The following is a 22,187-nucleotide window of genomic DNA, read 5'->3' as shown; positions in this document are numbered from 1 at the left end:
GCAAAAGATAAAAGCTAAGCTTGGGAAAAAAATACATGCCTACCAATTATTATGACAAATTATGTGAGCAAGCAATTAACTTAAAGCATAATAACATGTCAGTTACTGAATATATGCAAAACTTTGATGAATTGAAGACTCGAAGCCAAATACTTGAAGATCCAAGGCAAATATTAGCAAGATTTAAATTTAGTTTGAGGTCTGACATTATAAAGGAGCTGTTATGACAACCCATCTACAGCTTGGAGCAACCTTTCAAGTTTATTTGAATTTGGAGGAGTATCTTAGAAGTTCCAAGGGACCTGATGCAACTTTGAATCATAGCATTGGAATTACAGCAAATCAATCATCTAACCAACCGACAAAGTCCAAGGAATCTACTTTTAATATTGCTGATTTTAGAGAAAAGGGCCTCAAATATTACAAGTGTGGACAACCTAGTCATATGGCATATAATTGTCCCAAAAAAATTTGCATCTTAATATAAAACATGAAGAAAAACCAGATCAACAAAAGGAAGAGGATGAAAAGAACTTTGCCTATGGCATTTATAATCCAGATGATTTGGAAGAAGAAGATGGAGTAGATACTTCATTAAATGCTATTATTAGACGCATCCTCTCAATTCCAAAAGATAAGAAAGAAGATTGGAAGTGCATATCTAGTTTTCAAAAGTTGGTTCGCTGTGGAAATTAAGCACAAAAGCTTATCATTGATGGTGGTAGCAGCATGAATATTGTTTCGACATCTATGGTAGGGCGACTAAAACTTCCTATTGAACCTCATCCACATCCTTACAAGGTAGCATGGATTGATTGTACTTCAATTCATGTAACTCAACGTTGTCTTGTTTCTTTTTCAAGTGGAGTTTATAGTAATTCTATTTGGTGCGATATGATTCCAATGAAAATAACACATATTCTTCTTGGTCGTCCTTGACTTTATGAGAGAGATTTGTTTCATTGTGTGAAAAAGAACACTTACTCTTTCATGTTTAATAATAAAAAAAGTTGTGTTGAACCTTATTATGGTAGCTGAAATGGATAACTATAAAGTGGAAAAACAAACTAAGGTTTCTAACAACTCACAAAAGTCGTAACAGATTCTTTCCAATAAAGAATTTAAACAAGAAGGTGAGAAAAAGTTGATTGAGGCTCGGGTTCTTCAACTACCAGATTTTACAAAGGATTTTGAAGTAATATGTAAAGCATCAAATGAGGAAATTGGAGGTACATTTACTCAAAGAAGTACATCCTATTGCATTGTTTAATGAGAATAATAATAAAAACAAAGCAAAAGTATTTTTTTTATGACAAAGAAATTCAAAAATCCAATCCAGACTTCTATGAACAATGTCATGCTATTAATTCGCCATGGTTGAGTTTTCCTAAGCCCGAGGAAATTGATGCAAGATGGAAATAAAAAATTATTGAAGATCGGAAACAACCTGAAAAATTATCAAAGGAGAGAAAAATCAAATTCTAAAGCCCAAACTTTGATTTGGAATGATCTAGAATGAAGATGGGCTTATTTGCCTTTCAAGGATCCTAATAGCTTTAGTTTAATTCAATTTCCTAATTTAATTGGAGTAATTTTGTTATTTTACTTTTCTTAAGTATTTAGAAAATTTTACTAATTAGTTTTTTATTTAATTAGGTTTCTTATTATTTTTGTTTTCTAATGTTGTTAGATGATTTTATTATAAAGATGATGTCTTTGTGACTCTTTTAGACAAGTTGATTAATAATTAAAGAATTTTTCTAAGTTATATCTCTAATTTTGTATGATGCAAACTAAAACTAAATGTGATGTCTAAGGACTTTAGAAGTGATTTCTAAAATTGTTCTAGTAGTGATACTAGACTCTGTCTTTTAATTTTAAGTTTTCTTTCCTCCCACCTGTCCTACATCACATAGCTCCGCTTCCATCTTGACAGATGGAGAACAATCCACACTGACCTCAAGAAAAATTATGACACCAAAAATACAAACTTATTATGTAGAAAAGAAACTAGCTTTTGTTCTCTGTGTGAAAATAAAAAGGGAAGCCTGCATATTCCAGTCGATTGAATACATAACCTGCCTTTCTTGTCTTCATTTCTCACCAATTGAAACATACAGAATTCGCATGTTGAAAGCTTGAAATATAACATTATTTTGGTAGCTACACGTAACATACAAGGACAAAAGAAGAGTTCCTTGTGTACAAACTATAATCACATGTTGTGGCATACATAACGGCCCCATCAATTTGCCGAATCATCTTGTGACCACAAAAGTGTGGGAAAGAGCAATTCGCTCTTCCATACACCAAAAATAAAGCTAGATATCGTTGTCAAACAATGAAATCTGTGAAAAATTCAAGCTCCTTATAAAGTCAATCTTACTCTAATTCATGACCCTGCGACAAGTGTGCAATCGAAGTATTATTGAAGTCTATTTTGATGAAATATTCCATTTCATAGGACTGTAAAGATGGCGTGCGACATTGTGTGGATAGAATTCCACTTACTATTTGTGTTTTCCATCATGAAATTGAGCATTTTTAGAGGACTTGAACGTCTCCAAAAATTGTTTAGCCATCTCCAGCTCTTGATTCTTCCTTGACTTATCCCATTTGTGTTCAGCAGCCAATATTTCAATTATGCGAGGCAGTGCCCGCCCAGCTGCATCAGTGTCAAGGAAAGCAAGTCGAGATCTCCTAGCAATGAAATCAACAGCAGATTCACAGTACTCATGCCGAGCACAGTAGGCAACCTCAGCCTCCAAAAAGGGGTATCCATGAGCTAGTCGCTTTCCCATACTTTCATTCTGTGAATTGCAAATATAAATGTAAACCGATAAAATGAAACATGAATAGTGTACAGCCTGAATGAACTAAACTGAATTCAGGGAAACTTCTTGATAAAATGAACATATGACAGACATTGTTAAATTCCCAAATGCATGAAAATTTGTAGTGTCAGATCATATAAACTAAAAATCTTATACCTTACAGTCTCAAGTAAAATCCAATTACTAAATATGACCGTATATCATTTCAAATTCAATATGATCAGACGAGTAAAAGTCCACAAAATGCAACTAAGTTTCATCTTAATCCAAAAAAAAAAAAAAAAATCAAAAATTGTATAACTGTACCAGCATCAATAAAACGTAAAATAAAGTGTATCCTACCATCATTTTGTGTTTCATATTATTGGATTCTTAAAAACTTCAACCAAAGAATTTATCAACCATCAATCCACCCTGTTCACCATTGATGGTAGGGTCCAAAAAGGAGAGCAATACATCCACACAAACGAATAGCATATATTTTGTGCCATAGGGCCCCTAATGCAAGTCACATCAACTAATCTTCAATTATTCCTTTTTCCAGGTTGGGTATATAAAAGAATTTCTATAAAACAAAATTAAACATGCCAGAAAGCCATGCAAAAACCAAAACTAGAAAACTAAAAAGCTTGTTTCAACTTGGTTTAATTTATTGCAACACACTGTTCCATTATTCACAAATCAAAACCTTTACATAACTACCCTTACTACTAGCAAATATACAAACTAAAATAAGCAAACATAAAATAATACAAGATGCTACAATGCCAGTTTGGAGCAAGAAAAACCAACCTGAGCGATGGCAGCAACCCGTTCAGCCAAAGTACCATATGCATGAGACAAATGCTTTGCTGCAGCTGTGTCCATTACTCCAGGAACAACTTTACCCCCATAACTCTTCTTCATACGCACATATTGCTGTGCAAGAGCAGTAAAAGATGCAGGGTCCCATCCATCTCCACCAACAAGCGGCAGATTGTTAGTCAAACATTCATTTGAGGGACTCAGTTTTCCAGACTTTATCGCTGCATTTACAGCATCTTCTGCCATACTGAAAACGGTTCTAGTAAGCATAGATACTAATGTAAAACATCACACAGGCAGAGAAGTAATTATAAGAAGAGGATCGATTGAAAAGTTTAGACGATAAAATCTGTTTGCTTGAAATTAAGCCCGATAGTGACAAGCCATCAGAAAACCATATGAAAGAGACTCAGGTAGTAAAAGTAGCTAAATTAGATAAATTTATATTCAAAAAAGCCGCCGGACACTTTTCTTGATGACTGACACCTGCTCCAAAAATTCGTTGACAAGACAGTATTTTTTCAATCAAGTGAATGTTACCTACGGTAGGTAGTCCATTTTCCACCCGTGATTGTAACCAAACCAGGGTAATCTTCACATACAACATGATCCCTGGAGATGCTCTCGGTACTTTTTGCACTTGGATCCACTGCCAAAGGGCGAATACCACTCCAAGCAGAAAGTACATCAGAGCGCCTTACCTAAATTTTCCACGCAATACTTTAGTCCCCACAAGCAGACTGGACAGAATTTAAAGAGGAAAATAATAATAATAAGGAAAAGAAACACCTACTCTTGGTGACTTTCATCAGTACACCTTCCTAGCAAATTATAAACCAAAAATCAACAGGAGCAATAATGTATTAATGTGTCGGAGAGTTCTTTTCTTTTTTTTTCCTTTTTCTGACAAGCGGTAATGAATACATTATACTTAAAAGAGTAAGCAGCCATAGCAAAAAAATAATAAGAAGAATGATAATGAAAGATTCACAGCTGCTAAAGCCGATAGTCTATGACTTGCAAGCATATAAAAAGCTACCATTATAAGCCCAAAGCCAGCTGCCAGTCTTCATAATCGCTTGATGATTGAGTTATCCCATATTCTTAAGATTACAGTCTATACAGCAATCTTGTTTAGTTTGTAATACAAAATTACAATCTGAATTTGAATTCTCTTTCCAAAGAAATAATGTCCCAACATTGACGTATCTTGTGTTTTTCTTGCACAAAATCTTTAATAACTAGATTGTCATAAGTTACCCGCATCATTTGTGGTTGTCTACTATCAACAACAAATTAATAACCAATGAAGAAAGAGGGGGTTGGGGGGCTGAAGGAAGGAACAAAAAGCCAAACCACCTAGTCTAATCATCGACAATTCATAAGTTTGTAGCATAGAAAACATAAAAACATAGACAAAGCAATGAAGCTAATATCACATACCTTAACATTGAGGTAATCACATATGGCATCCAGTATAAACTGAATCTCATCCTCATGTGGTTCAGGAAGCAGAGTAATAGTCGTGCTGGAATCTGTTGTGCCAGCAACAGTTCGTCCCAACCAAGGTAGCATGAAAACAACACGCCCATCCTTAGTTTTTGGGACAATTAAACCCATTCCCTCAGGTGAATAATAATCAGGAAGAATAATATGTACGCCACTGCTCGGAGAGATCATAGGCCGTGCATTTTTGTCAGCCAATTTTCTTACAGAATCACAAAATGGCCCAGCAGCATTAACAACAACTTTTGCATATGTATCAAACTCTTTACCTGGTACAATCAAGACATCCAGTAATTATAGTAATATACAAAACACATGGAACCCATAACTAACTGTACAATGCACAAGAAAAATTATCTTGTTGAAATCTAATACTCGCTTTTCTTTTTATAAGAAATATAAATGTATACACATATAATATATATGCATATATAGATACACACTGAATTTTAATATTAAACAAGGAGCAGCATCAATTATATTGCAACCCTTAGTTCATGTTTCCTCCACAAAATATCATTACCAACTCTGGTCATAGTGTGGACAGACTATATTAGTTATGACATGAACCAAAAATTAATCTGAAGGACATGATGTCTTATCATTCAAACTCCCATAACATAGCCAGTAACATAACATATCACTAAACAAAAACCATCTTAAAAGGCATAGCCTGCTGTACCTGATAAATTATCTCTGATTCTTGCACCAATTATCCTGTTACCACTCTCATCCTTCAAAAAATCTACAACTTCCGCATGGTTAAGCACCGCTGCACCCGCTAATGCAGCAGTGCAGGCCAACCCAACATTAAGCCTGGCGTCATTCATCTGTCCATCATAATACACAACCGTTCCCTTCAAGCTCCTATCTTTGCCCTTCCTTGCAAGAGTGGGGAAGAGTTCAACAGACTCTTGCGCAGAATAATACCTGGACAAATGCAACAACCGTGCTCCCGCAACCAAATCGTAAAGTTTCAATCCCACCCAGTAGTATACAACCTCAAACCAGTCAAAACAGGGAGTCATGCAAGGCAAAGCATGACAGAGGTGCTGTGCATTATCAATAAGCTGCTTACGCTCCTCCAGTGCATGAAATACCAACTTCAGCTGCCCATAGTCTAGATTAAACACGGCTTTCTCCAAGTAGCGAACTCCTAACAAAATTAATTTTATAATAAGTGACTAAATAAAAGACAAAAAGAAACTATTTGAAAGGCCCCACCAAAATAAAATAAAAAAGACAAAAAAAAAAAAAAAAAAAAAAAAAAAACCAAACCAAAAACAAAAACAAAAAGCAACGCAGAAAGCGGTATAACGGGAAAGGAGATTTGCTTGGGTTAAGACAGAAAGGGACAGACCCACCACAAAACCAATGCTTGTTGTACACTGCTCAGGGATACTTCAAGTTTCTAGACAATTGAACGATCCAGAAATGAACAGATGGGTTCCATGGTTCAAAAAAAGGTTCTAAACCCAGCAAACAAAAACATTATCGAAGAAAATCCCTATGCGATTCCCTTCTAAAATCCACATCAATCATAGAAACAGAATGCGAACATGAACATGTATATATATATATATATATACATGTATATGTAGGCGTACCTCCGTGAATTAACTTAGTGGAGCGTGACGACGTTCCGGAAGAGAAATCCTCTCGCTCGACAAGCCCAACTCGGAGGCCTCGAGTAACGGCATCCAGTGCGACACCGCATCCGGTGGCACCACCACCGACCACCAGAATATCGAGCGGATTGACCGAGCTGGCGCCAATCAAAGCAGACTGCTGGACGGCCCGCGACGGGACAACAGCGTCAAGGTCGTGGATTTTCTGCCGGACGGTGGCCAAGGCCGAACCGCCTCCCCGATCGCTTACAGAGAGAGACGGCGGGTGGAAAAGCAAGGCGCCGCTGCACGCGGTAGCGACGGCGGCAGCTGCGCCGAGGCGGCGCAAGTGAGTAGCAGCGGCCATGGCCGGAGAGATATGGTACGGTCAGGTGTTGGTGGAAGTCGGAGAGTCAGAGAGAGAGAGACAAGAGAGGAAGAAGAAGGGATAGAAATGGAAAGAGATGGGCAAAGCGGATTCGGTTACGGAAAGGGTCGTCTGCATTGGGAATCGGTCACGGGAATTTGGATGCTTTGATTTTACTCTGGAACGCCGCTCTGTCGTTGGAAACTGTTTTGGATATTACGTGGCAAGTGGACCCACCATTCCATTTCCCCTTTTGGGAGAGCTGGGCTTCCACGTGTATTTATACATATATATATATATATTATAGATTTTTGGCACAGTAACTTTTTGAATTTTGAATTGATTTTTTTTTAGGTCAATTTTGAATTGATTTATGAATTGCAATATTTACATGTTTAGAGCATTTATATTTTGAAATCTAAAAACGAAGTAGGTACGAAGTAGGTTCGTTTCGGTAATAGAATATTTTTATTTGTATTTATAAAAATATTAATTCAAATGATATAGAAATAGAAAAAATAAATAGTTTGTATAATTTATAAAAAAAAAAAAATCTAACAATTTTTCCCAATGTCAATTTTGGCCCTCAACCTTATTAGTTTTGCTCGGTTAAGTATCACGTGTAGTGTACATGATTTATTTTTTTATATATTATTTAAGGGGTACAATGGATATTTCATTTTTTCTCTAATTATTAAAAAATAATAAAAAAAATGTCAAAATTTTTTGCCTCTTTGGAAATTTCTTGTATGAACGTGGACTTTTCGACCTCTTCTGCCTAATTATTAAAAAAAATTGCTTCTTCCTTGCCAATTTGCATTAATTTTTTGCTGGAAAATTGGAATATCCAATGCATAGCATACTAACACTTTGAATATCATTAGAGAGACAACCAAAAAAAACAAAAAAAAAAAATTAATGAAATCAAGATAAATAATATTTTTTGATGGTCAAGATGGAGCTTGCTAGAGAAACCCAAAAAATTCATCCAAACATTAGTAGAAACCATGGAAGAAAAAGTCAGCGATATCATTGAAATTTCAACAACATTTTCGGGTATCAGTGAGCATCTACAGCGATAGAGGGGGAAAAAAATATCTTCCGAGGTGTCGCAGAAATGTCACCGTTGCCGCAAAATATCGACGTTGTCAACTTAAATCGATGAAAATCTCGGATTTTCGATGGATATTTGTGGAAATCCGATGGAAATTTCGGTTGTTGGTGGGTGGAAATTGGATGGAAATCTCGGCTTTCTCTTGTTCTCATCTCTTTCGGTCTTTCTCTTTCCCAAATCCATCTTAAACGCTTCAGCAAACCAAATTTCACAATTGATCTATTAAACGCCTTTGTCGTCGTTTTGGTTTTCACAATTTCAAATGATGGTAGATTTGTTTGTTTTGTTGCAAATTCGGATCAAATAGCCTCACCCGATGATCCAAATGGGTATGTCTGTTGAAACTCCCTCGATTACAAAAGAAAACGATGTCAGTGGATTGATTTATCAGGTAACCCAAGTTATAGAAAAATTGCAAATATGAAGTTTTTGAGATTTTCCAGTTGAAACCCCCTTCTCTTCCTCCCACATCTGATGGAATTACCTGTAAAATTGCAGGCATGGAGTTACTTGTGAAAGAGAAAGGGGGCAGTAAAAAGAAAAAAAAAAAAATATATATATATATATATATATATATATATATACATATATTATATCTTCAAAATAATTGGTGAGCTGGATATTTGCATAGTGTAACCAAAAAAAGCCCAAAAGCAAAACTTTGCACAGAAATTGGGCTAATCGTACAAGTGCTGGCCCCGAGAGTTTGAAACGTTGAAGTTGCTTCAACTCTTCTGCATCTGTTTTTTATGTTTTTGATTTTGTTTTACTTCTTTTCTTTTCTTTTTTCTTTTTTTTTTTTTTTTTTTTTAGTTTGCTGGGGCAGGAGATGATGGATAGAAGGTTCTTAGGCTGGGCCTATACCCTTAAAAGGAGATTCGTGGACATGTTCTGAAAACGTAAAAATGTTGTATGCACCCCTAAGAAAAGACTAAATACACATACTAAGTGGACTAAAGTGTAAATACACACTCACCCTAATATTGTTCTGCTTCTTTTCTAAATATTTTATCTTTTTTAAATGTTTCGTAGTTTATAAAATGAATTGATATGCAATTAGAAATCTAACAACAGTGCGTTATTTTCTAGTTTAAACTTTTATATGGAAGTACTGTTTTTTTAATAGAACTATATGGATCGATAAGAGATTACTGAAGAGTCTTTACCTTTTTATTTTTTTTAAATAATTAATAATTTCTAAAATAAATTATATTTAAGAATTTTATGTATCTTAATACTATTTATTAAATTTTCTATATTTTAACATTAACAAATATTGTATTTTCTTTTCTTACAATAATTTTTAATATTTATGAACTATTTTATTATCATTATATACTAATTATTATATTTTTTTATATTATTTTACTATATTAATTATCTCATATGCAAAAATTTGTATTCTAAATTAAATATTTACAATTTTCATAATTTTATCGGTATTTCCGTCAATATCGACACTTCCATTAATATTTTTATAAAATTATATCCTTGACATTTCCATTGATACCAATATTTTCATCACTAGTAGAAACATATGAAAATTGGAAAATCACAAATGGATGGGTTTTCTCTAAATCTTTAATTCATACTTTAGCATTTTGGAGGAGCAACAATTGATGGACTCCATTAACCTTAGCATCCTTATGAGACTTTGCTGAGAAGCTTGGAAAGGATCCTAAATGTGAGGACACCATTTAAGGAAAGGAACAACCTTCGAAGTGTTTAGCCAAGCTCGGTTTTGGTAGCAGAGAACATGGGTTTGAAAAATGAAAAGGAAGAAGAAATAAATGGACAAGTTGTTGTCTTTGCAATGGGTCGCATTGCCAATTTTTTTGAATGAAGAGGAAACTAAACATCTATGGGCGGCACGCAACAGTTTGCAAAATGAGGTCAATTGGCAGTTTGATGTTGGGTGTAGAAAGATGTAGTTGGAGTAAAGTAGTTGGTCCACGGTTAGATAAGAAATTTCAAGGTAAAAAAAAAAAATTACCACATATTTTTTAGTTTGTTTAATAATTAGGAAAAGAAGATTGAAATATCCATTGTAGCCCTTAAATCATATAAACTAATAGATCATGTTCATTGCATATGCCATTTAACATATCAAAACTAATAAGTTAAAAGCCATGATTGATGTTGTCGAAAGTTGTTAAATTCAAAGAGCATAAGAGCATTGATATTAAAAATTGAAATACAAGGTGTAATTTGTTAATTCATGCAAAGTTGAAAAGGGAACTATGCCAAAAACCCTATGCGTGTATATATACATATATATGACAAATTTCATTTACATTTATGCGTTTTTCAAAAATTATTATTATTTTTCATTTAATTTTAAATATATATAAATATATATATATATCAAAATAGACTTATTTATTAATTTTTATAATTTTTATAACTTTTATTTGCTAATTTTAATAGTTAAGAAGTAAAAAGAAGTTAAAATTTTCTATTTTATGATAAAGTACCATTGAAAAAATAATACAATTTTAGCATCTAAATGGTAAAATCTGACAAAATAATCTTTTTTGAGAATTTTTAGAAAATAAAGATAGATAAATAATGATTATTCATAAATATAAGGTGTAGGTAAAATAATGACAAAATTAAAAAAGTTTAAATGAAAATTTTTCATATATGTACACACAAAATGATGTAATCAAGGATTTATAAAGATGAAAGAAACAACATTCACAGCTATCATTTCTGTATGATTTTCATGATCTAACTACTATAGATAATTATCTCTCATAGTCTATCTCTACAAGTTATTATCATATCAAAACCATATATATGATAGGACCGCTCTCGGGGTTCTTTTCGGACATGTGAAATGGCTCTATCTAGAGAAACCCTACTAACTAAGTATCGAAACTACAATGGAACTCCCCTATAAATTAGATATAACCCAATAATATAAATAAAATATCATAAATGCTTATAATAGAACTCTCATAAATTTATCATCATATACATCAAGGGTTTAAAACCTAAGACTTAAGAGAAAGAAAAATAAAAATAAAAGTATACATATTATGTTTATCCACTAGAATATTCTCAGAAAAAAAAATGTAAGAGTCCAAAACTAAATAAAACAACACAAACAATAAATTCCATGATAGTACAGAAAAAGGGAAAAAAACATCAGTAGCAGGAATACAAAAAATATAAAAATGTAAAGACAATGAAATACATGATGATAATGATGAAGAGTGCCCAAACGTAATATGCATCAACTATTAATTGAGATCTAGGGGAAATAGTTTTAAAATATAAAACTATGAGACGAGCTAAATGAATGAACAAATAAAATATTATTAAAACAAACATCTGTTGATGTCGAAATTCGGGTGGCCTCAATGTTAGCAAAATACTGACACGAGGGCTGGGGATATGGCAACTGGAGCAAAATGCATACACCTACGAAGCAGGAGAATGAACAACAGGTCACCTAGGCACTAGTGTGGTACCGACCAAAGGCACTCTGACACTCAAGTCAAATGATGAACTATAAAAGTTGAAGTTTTTAGTGTTGGTTGATTTCTCAAACCTTGGAATGGGATGCCTTTGTATCTTTTATAGCAATTTGAGTTTGAATATGTTTTGAATATATTGGATAGCATAATCCTAGGAGGATTTTGGGGGTTCTATTTACTCAATTCAATTTTGAGTTGATTTCCTTCCGAAGAGAATCTTGGTTATTACCTTACCCATTTGACTCGTGGTCTTCAGGGTCTTGTTAACAGAATCCCGATATTTATTCAAAGATAGTTTCACTTGTGTCTTTTATCTTCAGTAGTCCACTATTTATGTCGGACGTCAGATATGAGTTATCTCGGATCTTGAGGAGTTATCTCGGATGACTTTTATTTTGTCTATACTTACTGAACCAACCTCCATTATCGAGGCTTTGTTACTGTTATAACACTTTTTTATGATGTGTAATATATTGATGATGTATATATTTGAATACCTTTGATTATCACACGTGGCAACTTGATTTTCATGATGTATCATCGGTTCATTATTTTACCCATACAATTAGCCCCTCGAACTCTTGTGAATGATTGGTTGCTTCACTTGGAAGAGTTGTAACCTGAATTCAAATGCCTCGTTTATTGGAGCCTTTTCGCCTTTATGGCTCTTGTGTGTTTGGCATGTGTTCAAGATATGTATTTTCAATTTCCTTGGAAAATGCACTTTCAATCTGAACCATTGGATGCAAAATGAACTGTTACCATCTTTCATTGAGGATATAAGAGGGTTTTCTTCTTTTATTTCATACCCCAATGTCTTGTGGAGCCCTAGAAAAATTTCCTTTATTATTTTCTTGAAATATTCATGGAAGATTTGGCGTGGGTCCTCGGGCATTCACTTCTTTTCCTTATCACATAGCATTTGCGTTTGGTGCCTTCAAAGATTTTCTTTTGACTTCGGGTTAATTCTCTTGCCATTATCTTTAATTTAACTTTTTCTTTTCATCATTGTGTGTCTGTCTTTTTCTTAGCTGAAATGTTAACTTCTAAGGATAATAGCAAAAATTTTACCAAGTATAGAGATCCTTCCACTAGCAATAGCGAACCTTCTTCTTCTGATGATGACTTTGATGTTTCTTGGGTCGAAACTAGAATTAAGCATATTCATGATCCTGTTCCTTCTAAAGAATTAGAGGAAGATGATGAGGATGATGAATCTATTCCCTTAGGTAAAGGCAAAAAGACTTAACCCGTTCAATTTTAAAACCATTTATAAATCTGTGGACGACCTTAATAGTATCCGAGCTAAATATAGGATTTCCAACTCAGTTCGGCTATCTCTGGCTGAGGGTAGTGACCGTGCGCCTTCATATTGGGCTAAGTATGTATGTATGTATGAATATTTCCTTGAATTAAGGCTTCGCTTTCCCCTCCTTCCTTTCATAAAGGAATTTCTTTCATATTTCAATCTTGCCCCTGGTCAACTAATGTCTAACACATGGCGCATTCTCTTGGCTACCCAAATATTGATAAATCTCTATAACATCAAACACAATGTAAACACTCTATTGATGTGGTATGAGGTTAGAGAAAATTCTCACACTATCACCGATATATCTTGCATGCTGGCCGAAATAAGAAACTATTCACAGAAACTTCTTCTGGTGATAAGTATTGGAAGAAAAAATACTTCTTTTTTTTCGGTCGAGTGGAGTTGTGAAGTCCTGAATTTAATGCCTGTTAGGATAGCTTGGAATTTTCATTTTGGTGAGCTTTCCATTATTTGTGTCCTTGTGCAGACATAGACACTTCTTGCTTTAGTTTTGATTATATGCTTTCCCTTTTGCAGATCCTGCTTTAAATAATCCTCCAGAATATTCTGAGGGACAAATTGCATCTTCAATTCAGCTGGCAACAGTAGAAAGTCTCTATTTGCCCATAATTCTTACCGCCGAGAACTTCGACAAAACTGGTCTCCATATGGCTAGTGAAAAAGTCGTGGCTGATATGGATCCATCTAGGCTTCAAAGGATAAGGGAAGCTAAGAAAGCAAAAATGCAAAAGAAGAAAGAAGCTCCCAAGACATCTCACGTTGAAGAAGTTTCACGTGAGAAATGTCAGGCTGTTTTCATAGCTTCCCGAGCTATTGACAAAGCTCAAGTTACATCTTCAAATCCTCCTGTCGACTCTACAGACTTGGTAAATTCTTTTGCAAGTAAAGGGGATAAAATTCTTCCTCCGAAGAGAGTAAGATCTGAAGGTGCCAGAGATCTCTGAAGGATTTTTCAATCCAAGTCGTCTAATGGAACGGAGGTTGTAATTACTTTTCCTGAGGGCTATTTAGTTCGCAAGTCGGATCAAGATTTGCTAAACCTCACTGTGGCAATGCTTCCTACCTAGGATGAGAACAAGATGGCAAACAACTCTACTTCGACGCTCATGAAACAAGCTGCTGCTCACCTTTATTTGATGGTTCAAAACTACATAGTGGCTGCTGAAAGAGTTAAGCCTTTAGAAGACAATGTGAAAAGGTTGTCCTTTTTAATTTTTCTTTAACTCAAAAGAACCATGAGGCTGAAACTGCGCTGAATGCTGCCAAGGAGGAGCTTGCTAAGATTGAAGGAGAGAGGGATAAATTGCAATCTAAGTTTGAGCCCTGAAAAGATATTTAAAGGAGAAAACAGTAGCAGCAGAAACCAATGCTGAAATGCTGTAAGAAAAAACCAATGAGGCCTTAAAGCTTCCTAAAGATTTGAAGAAAGCTATGGCTTCGGCAAGCTTTATCAAGGCTGATTGCTTAGACAAGGGCTATCATCATGGTTGGAGTGAATGCAAGAAGAAATATGCAGTTGAGGGTCCTTCAGTTGCATCTCCCGATGTCTCTCTTTTGAGTGATGCTGTCTTCAACCTTTCAGATGTTGAAAGTGAAGAGGAGACTTCGGGTCCTTATTGTGGCGAAGCTCTTATAGGGGATTCTGAGCTTTTTGTGAACCCTAACACTAGAATGACAAATGCTAGCTCGGTTCTTTCTAGTTTGGCGAATCTGAAGTCATCGGTCACGATTGATGAAGATGAGAATCCTGAAGTCATGGTTGAAAATCCTCAACCTACTTAAATTTTTTTTTTAAGATAATATTTGGACAAATCCATATGTATCATGATTATGCTTATTGATAAGCATAATTCGTAGCTTTTCCTTATCTTATTTACTGATAATTCTGATTTCAAATTTTAAATTCTTAGTTTCTCTATCTGCTGTGAAATTTGAAATCCTCTTTAAGTTGTCTATTTATGGCCTGTGTTGCCATATTGAACTCGTGCTTTCCTTTAACGAATGATTGGTTTTTGTTTTATTATTCAATCAAGCTTTTGACTTGGCAAAATGCGGTGGAACCTAAAAAGCTCCATCTTTTGCTCTTGCACTTGTTTGGATAATAAAATGGCAACCAGATCTTTCGATTTACGTCCCCAAATGAATCAATGGTTTTCAAGTCATTGCTTTTGCATATCTTCTTTTCTCCAAAGCTTGATTGGATAATATAAATACTATCGCAATGTTCTTTTGAAGATAATTGCTTTAATTTCAGATGGCCTATCTTCATGTTTCATGGGTGTCTTTTGAAGAAGGCTTCGAAGTTTTTAAGCATCTCGGACATTTGGCTAGAAGGGATCCAACTGAGAAATGGGTTCGCTCATCTGCTTTAGGGTGGAAGACTTTTGTCTTTTGACTTTCAAAGATGATTTTAAGCAACTGGTGAAATTGTACAACACCGATGTTTCTGTAATTCTTTGTAACTCTGATTTAGAACTTTTCTTTCTATTGTAGAACTTGTATCCTTTTGGAAGTACTCAAGCTTACTGCTATAATTAAGTGTCCGAGCTTATCTTGTAATTGATTTATTCATAAATAGAATAAAACTTCATGTTGTTTAAAATGAACTCGACTCGATATCTTGTTGTGAGCTTATCTGCATTGTTCTTTTTCCTTCCAAGCTTTTAATAATAGTCGCGCTATTTTTAACATGTAGCCATATGTTTATCATTTCATACGTCCATTTGGCGAGGTTAAACCTACTGGCTTATATACCTCGGCTTAGAAGAAATGATTTACACAATGTTATCTTTAACATTTTGTAGCGTTATATTTGGTTACTTGTCCTTTCTCTAGGACATACATTGTAACTCTTTTTGTTGCTCAACTATGTCTGGTTAAACCTTTTAAGTTGCATACCAGATCGAGCTTTTTTGTTGTTCAGTCCGAGACCTCTTGTCTGTTTAACCCGGCATGGACCGAATTATCTCTCACTTCGTGCATACATGCCAATCTATATTTAGTTGATCTAGTCTGAGACTAGCTTGAAGCTTTTATGTGGAGGCTCTTTTTTTTTTTTTTTTTTAGGTCAAACATTCCCTACATATGATGTCCCAGATCTTTCTTGATAACATCGTGATGTTTTGATTTTCAACGATCATCACAATTGGAGATAATTATGACAAGAGATATGATTATCAAGATACGAAAAGACGCAAGTAAATCAGAACATAAAAGGGTGTTACTTACGTGTATGGTGTAAATTGTTTCTCTACTTTCAAGGTGCGTGAACCATAGATTTTGAGGACGCGTGTTCTGAGGATACATAAATATAGGACGAGGCAGTTATGCTACTGTTCTATAAATGTGGCATTGCTTTTCGGGTTTGTTGTCTATCTTCTTTGTTCGTCTTCTTCTTCTCTTTATTCTTTCTGTATGTTAGAAAAATTGTTGCTCTGGTTTTCTTTGCCTTACCTAGGCAATGAGATCATCATTGCCAATATCTTCTACATTTTCACTAGAGAGTGGGAATGTTTAGGAGATGCTGGCACTTGTGATCTTATTCTCTCGATGATGGCTATAAGGTACTAGCAATGTTTATCTTAATGGTTGAGGACTTGTAGTAGGGTCCTCTACCTTCTTGGGTGGGCTGATATTTCAGTGGGAAGTGTGGATAATTTTATTTCCAAATTAATGAAATTATCCACACTTTTCTTATATTGTGAAGCCACCCGCCTACTTCTTGAATTCCAACATGACTATTGGCGGAGTTTGAGAGGTAGCATATCTTAAAAATATTTCCCAGTGCTCATAGTTGGTCCGGAGGAATATTTTTTACTGTCAGAGGAGATGAGGAAGAAAGAGAAGTGGAGTCTTTCTTCAAAAAAGGAATCCCTCAGAAGATGAAAGCCACTGATCCAAGATAGCGTTTGACGGAATATGAAAGTTGTAGAAGAAGCGATATCTGAAGAAGAAGACTGTGAAAGCCGTTGATCTGATATATATATATATTTATGTATACCCAATGTTCCGGGTTTTGTAGCTCTACTTTGTAACTTTTACTGAAAATAAATAAAATCTTTTTATTTCAACGCCTCTGCTAAGTCTTTTAAATAAACTCTTTTTAATTTGTTGCTTTAATGAATGTAATACAAAATTTATCATAATGGAAACACATCGTTTACAATTTGTGGCGTTCGATATTCAGAAAAAAGAAGTTTAGTGGTAAATCCTTAGATTTTCTGAATGCCAGTTTCTTGAAATAGTTTTGCCTTTCAGGTTCTAAATTTTGTATGTTTCTGGTCAAACTACCGAGATAACTCCTTCCCAGTTCGGCCCTAGCTTCCCCACATTGTGCTCTTGCTTCCCTAGAAAAACTTTTTCTGAGGACAAAGTCCCCAACTTGAAAAGTCTGAAACTTAACTATTGAGTTGTAATGCTTTGTTGCCATTTGCTGATATTGGGCGAGTATGATAGATGTAGCTTCCCTCATCTCTTCGGTTTCATCAAGTGCTTGGTTCATCATCTGGTCATTATGCTGTCTAAGGTTTCTGTTTCTACATAAATTCCTTTTTGATATCTCGGCTGGTATGATTGCTTCGGCTCCATAGATGAGAGAGAATGGAGTTTGGTTTATTGGTGCTCGTACGATCATCCTATAAGCCCAAAGGACTTCTGGAAGTTCTTCGGCCCACAAACCTTTTAAATCCTCAAGTCACTTTTTTAGAGTATTTAATATACTTTTGTCCGATACTTCAGTCTAGCCATTCCCCTGTAGATGTCTTGGTGAAGAATATCAAAGCTCTATCTTCCATTCCTTGTACAAATCTCTGAATCCTTTGTCAATGAATTAGGGCCTGTTGTCTGAAATTATTACCCTTGGTAGTCCAAATCTGCATATGATGAACTTCCACATAAAATTTGTCAGATGCGACTCTTTAACTTTCGAATATGCCTCAGCTTCAGTCCATTTTAAGATATAGTTAGTCGTTACAAGGATGAACCTCTTTTGTCTTGAAGCTGTAGTGAATGGTCACATGATATCAAACCCCTACTGTATGGAAGGCCAAGGACTTGATACACTTGTGAGTTCATTTGTTGGCACGTCGTGTAAAGGTGCAAACCTTTGGCATTTATCACATTCTCTTACGTACCTATCATAGTCTTTCATTAAAGTCGACTAAAAGAATTCGCGTAGCATTATTTTCCAAGATAGCGCTTTTCTTCCAGAATGATTGCCATAATGACCTTCATGTACTTTAACCATGACTTTTAAGGCTGCAGTTAGTCCCAAATACTTTAGCAAAGGCCTTTGATATGACCTCCGATAAAGTTCTCCCTTAAGAATGCAATATTTGGCTAACTTAATTCTCAATTTCCTTGCTTCAGACTTGTCCGATGGCTGAATGCCATTGTTTATGTACTCTGTAATTGGAGTCATCTAACTTTCCTCATCGACTTGTTCATTAACCAAGAGATTCTCTTCTTTAGTTATACTTTTTCCCGGAAGGTATTCTATGGGAATGGTCCTTTTTTTATCAAATTTTTCCGAGGAAGCTATATTTGCTAAAGCATCTGCATGATTGTTTTTATCTCTCGGAAGTTGTTTTATTTCGGCTTCTTCAAATCTTTCCAGCAGTTGTTTCACCTTCTACAAATAAGCCGCCATTATTGGGTTAGTTACCATAAAGTTGCCACTCATCTAGTTTATTACAAGTGCCCAATTGCTGTGTATCTTCAGCCTCTTTGTTCTAAATTTATAGGCTAGATTTAATCCTGCAATCAATACCTCGTACTCTACCTCATTGTTTGAGGCTTGAAATTCGAATCGAAGAGAATGTTCAACAAGGTCCCCAGTTGGAGCTTTTAGTAGAATTCCTATTCCTGAGCCTCTTTCATTTGAAGAACCATCAACGAATAGGTTCCATGATTCAGTGCTTCCTTACACGGATCCTTCTTGTGATTTAGCTTTCGATACTACAAATTCAGCTATAAAATTTACCAGTACTTAGGATTTGATGGCCGACCTTGGGACATACTCAATTCCATGATCTGCTAATTCTGCTGCCTAGATTGCCATTCTTCTTGTTAGATCAGGCTTGTCTAGTAGAGATCATATGGGATATGCTGATACGACTGCTACTTTGTTGCTTTGAAAATATGACTTGATCTTTCGAACTGTTACTATTAGTGCTAAAACTAGTTTCTCCATGTTCGTGTATCTGGTTTCAGTGTCTGACAAAATCTTGCTTACATAGAAGATTGGATGTTGTCTTCTTACTTCAGTTTTTGTCACTGCCTTATCCAACACTGCGAGATACAACTGTAGTACATCTACGGGATTAGGTTTCACCAAAAAGGGAGGCAAACCGAGATATGTCTTTAATTCTTAAAATGTTGCTTCACATTTGTCGGTATAAACGAAATCTTTACATCCTTTGAGAATGTTGAAGAATTTGTAGCTTTTGTCTGAGGACCTTTATATGAATTAGTTTAAAGTTGCAATTCTGCCATTTAGCTTCATCACCTCTTTTTTGGCTTAAGGAGAGGGCATGTCAATCAGAGCTTTTATCTTACTTGGGTTTGCTTTGATCCCTCTTTAAGTGACTACATGTCCGAGAAACATCCTCCCTAGAACTCCAAAGGTACACTTTGTTGGGTTCAACTTCATCCTATACTTTTCCAACACATCAAAAGTTTGTCCCAAATGATCCAGATGATCCTCTGCTTTAGCTGATTTTACAAGCATATCATCTATATAAACCTCTATTGTTTTCTTGATCTAATATCTAAACATTTTATTTACTAACCTTTGGTTAGTTACTCCGGCATTCTGAAGTCCGAAAAGCATTACCTTGTAGCAATATATTCCTCGATTGGTCATGAATGAGGTTTTTTCTTAATCTTCTGGATGCATGAGGATTTGATTATATCCTGAATTTGCATCTAAAATCTCAACATCTCGTGACCAGATGTTGCATCCTCCAAGGTTTCGATCATTGGGAGAGGGGAACTGTCCTTCGGGTAAGCTTTGTTTAGGTCTGTGAAATCGATGTAGACCCATGGCTTCCCATTCTTCTTCATCACCACCACCACATTTGCAAGCCATTCCAGGTAATGTACTGCATGAGTGAGTCCACTATCCTTCAATTTTTGTACCTCTTTGTTGATGATTCGACTTCTTTCGGATGCAAATTTTCTTATTTTCTACTTTAGTGGCTTATGATTCGAATCTATTTTCAGTCAGTGAGCAATTATCTCTGGATCTATTCCTACCATGTTCGAAACATCCCACGCAAAATAGTGCTTCCTTGTTCTTAGAAAATACAAAAGTTGTTTCCTCATTTCCTCATATAATCTTGCACCAATTCATACCTTTCGATCCAGCATCTCTTCATCCAAAGCTACTTCTACAACGGTCTTGGGAATCTCAACTTCATTCAAAGTTGAAATCCTGAAGTTTCATGATTGCTATTTGTCAGCATGAGTTTTTCATTTCATGGTCACCACATAGTAGCTTCGAGCACTGACTTGATCACTCTTCACAGTTGCGATCTGACCATCAACGAGGAATTTCACCGCCTAATGATAAAAAGATGGCAAAGCTCCCATGGGATGGATCCAAGGTCTTCCTAGGATAACATTGTATGTGGAATCTGCATCTATCACCATCATCTTTGAAAGTATCATTTTGCCCTTTGTTAATATGGGCACGGTTATCTTTCTCATGACTTAGCTTATCTCACCATTGAATCCAACAAGATTCATTGTGTCAACTGTTTCTATATCATCACTCTTCCACTTCATTTTATTTAGTGTTGACAAGAAAATGATGTTGACCGAGCTACCGTTGTCTACTAGGATCTTTAAAATCCAATTATTTGCTATGTTTGTCTTGATGATCAATGCGTTATCATGTGGCATGTGCAATCCTTTTGTGTCGTGATCTGTAAATACAATTGAAATGGTTGATTCTAATCTAGGCAACTTTTGATTAGGGGTACTTACCGATGCCACTTCTGCCAGTTTAATATACTTTGCTCTTTCCTTCATTGAGGTTCCAACGCAAGCAAATCCGTCGTGGATTGTATTTATAATATTATCATACTTCTTCTGAGGTTCTCCTTCATCTATGACTAGCTTTTTTCCTTTTGGCATGAACCCTTTCAAGTATCCTCTTTTAATTAATGCTTCAAATTTCCATTCAATTGTCTACAATCTGCAATAAGATGACCATAGTCATTATGAAAAGCATAAAACTTTCCTGTATCTCGACTACATGGATCCGTCACCATTTTCTTTGGCCAATTTACATACTTCTTCCCTTTTAGGTGCTCAACCAGCCATTCGGGAGAGACCGTTAGAGAAATAGTATTTGAAAGGATCACTAATTTCATCTTGTCTTCTACTGCCGGCCTTTGTTGCTTTTGTCCGAAATTGAAGGGATCGAATAGGGTGCTGCTAAGATATAGTCCTGTTTATCTCCATAATAGGTTCGTCTTTCTTGATGCTTCTTACCCTATCTCTTTTTTCCATCTTTCGATCTTCTTCCAGGTTGATGTATTTCACCGCCCGAGACATTGCTTCAATCATCATTTCAGGAACCCTATTTTTGAGTGACTCATACAGATGATTCTCTCTTAATAGCCCTTTTTTGAATGCTTCAATTGCGATTAACTCATTGCAATCTAAGATGCTGACTTTCTCCTTATCAAATCTTTATGTGTAAGCTTTCAAAGATTAATTTCTTCCTTGAGTGATGGTGAAAAGATAATTTCTTCCTGGAAGCAAATTGTGTACAAAATGGTTCACCAGTTCTTCGAAGGAGTGAATCGATTCTGGTTTGAGACTATCAAACCAAGTAAAAGCTGCTCGGTTAAGACTTGAAGAAAAAATCTTGCACATTATAGCCTCTCTTTATCATGGGGTGGTCTGAGAAGGAATATGGTGTCATGATATTGAGTTAAGAGGTCCATCGGGTCAGACGTACCATCATATAGATCAAACTTCAGAGGGACGAAGCGGGACAGCAAATTTGTCTTAGCTATCCATTTGACAAATGGCGTATGTACCAAATTTGAGACTCATCGTTGGTCAAACTAGGCTACCCCTTTCTGCCTCTTGACTTCTTCCTATACAATCTCTCTTGGATTTTCTTTAAC

The 22,187-nt window shown here is 35.4% G+C and overlaps 1 protein-coding gene and 1 long non-coding RNA gene across 2 annotated transcripts; both read right to left on the bottom strand.

Annotated features, from left to right (window-relative positions):
• Positions 1 to 2,065: 2,065 nt before the first annotated feature.
• On the bottom strand, positions 2,066 to 7,370 carry LOC107413834 (glycerol-3-phosphate dehydrogenase SDP6, mitochondrial). The gene is made up of 7 exons (XM_025071817.3): positions 6,752 to 7,370; positions 5,827 to 6,300; positions 5,082 to 5,413; positions 4,179 to 4,339; positions 3,627 to 3,885; positions 2,512 to 2,810; positions 2,066 to 2,400 (listed from the first exon to the last, which is right to left on the bottom strand). Coding segments are annotated over exons 1-7 (1,893 nt in total). The 5' UTR covers positions 7,119 to 7,370; the 3' UTR covers positions 2,066 to 2,399.
• Positions 7,371 to 8,128: 758 nt separating this feature from the next.
• On the bottom strand, positions 8,129 to 8,949 carry LOC125421366 (uncharacterized). The gene is made up of 2 exons (XR_007239655.2): positions 8,818 to 8,949; positions 8,129 to 8,716 (listed from the first exon to the last, which is right to left on the bottom strand). It is a non-coding gene; the product is annotated as an uncharacterized LOC125421366 (long non-coding RNA).
• Between the last annotated feature and the right edge of the window lie 13,238 nt (positions 8,950 to 22,187).

Source organism: Ziziphus jujuba, chromosome 8 (genome assembly GCF_031755915.1).
Source record: "Ziziphus jujuba cultivar Dongzao chromosome 8, ASM3175591v1".
NCBI lineage: Eukaryota > Viridiplantae > Streptophyta > Magnoliopsida > Rosales > Rhamnaceae > Ziziphus > Ziziphus jujuba.
This window is presented reverse-complemented; position numbering and strand designations above follow the sequence as displayed.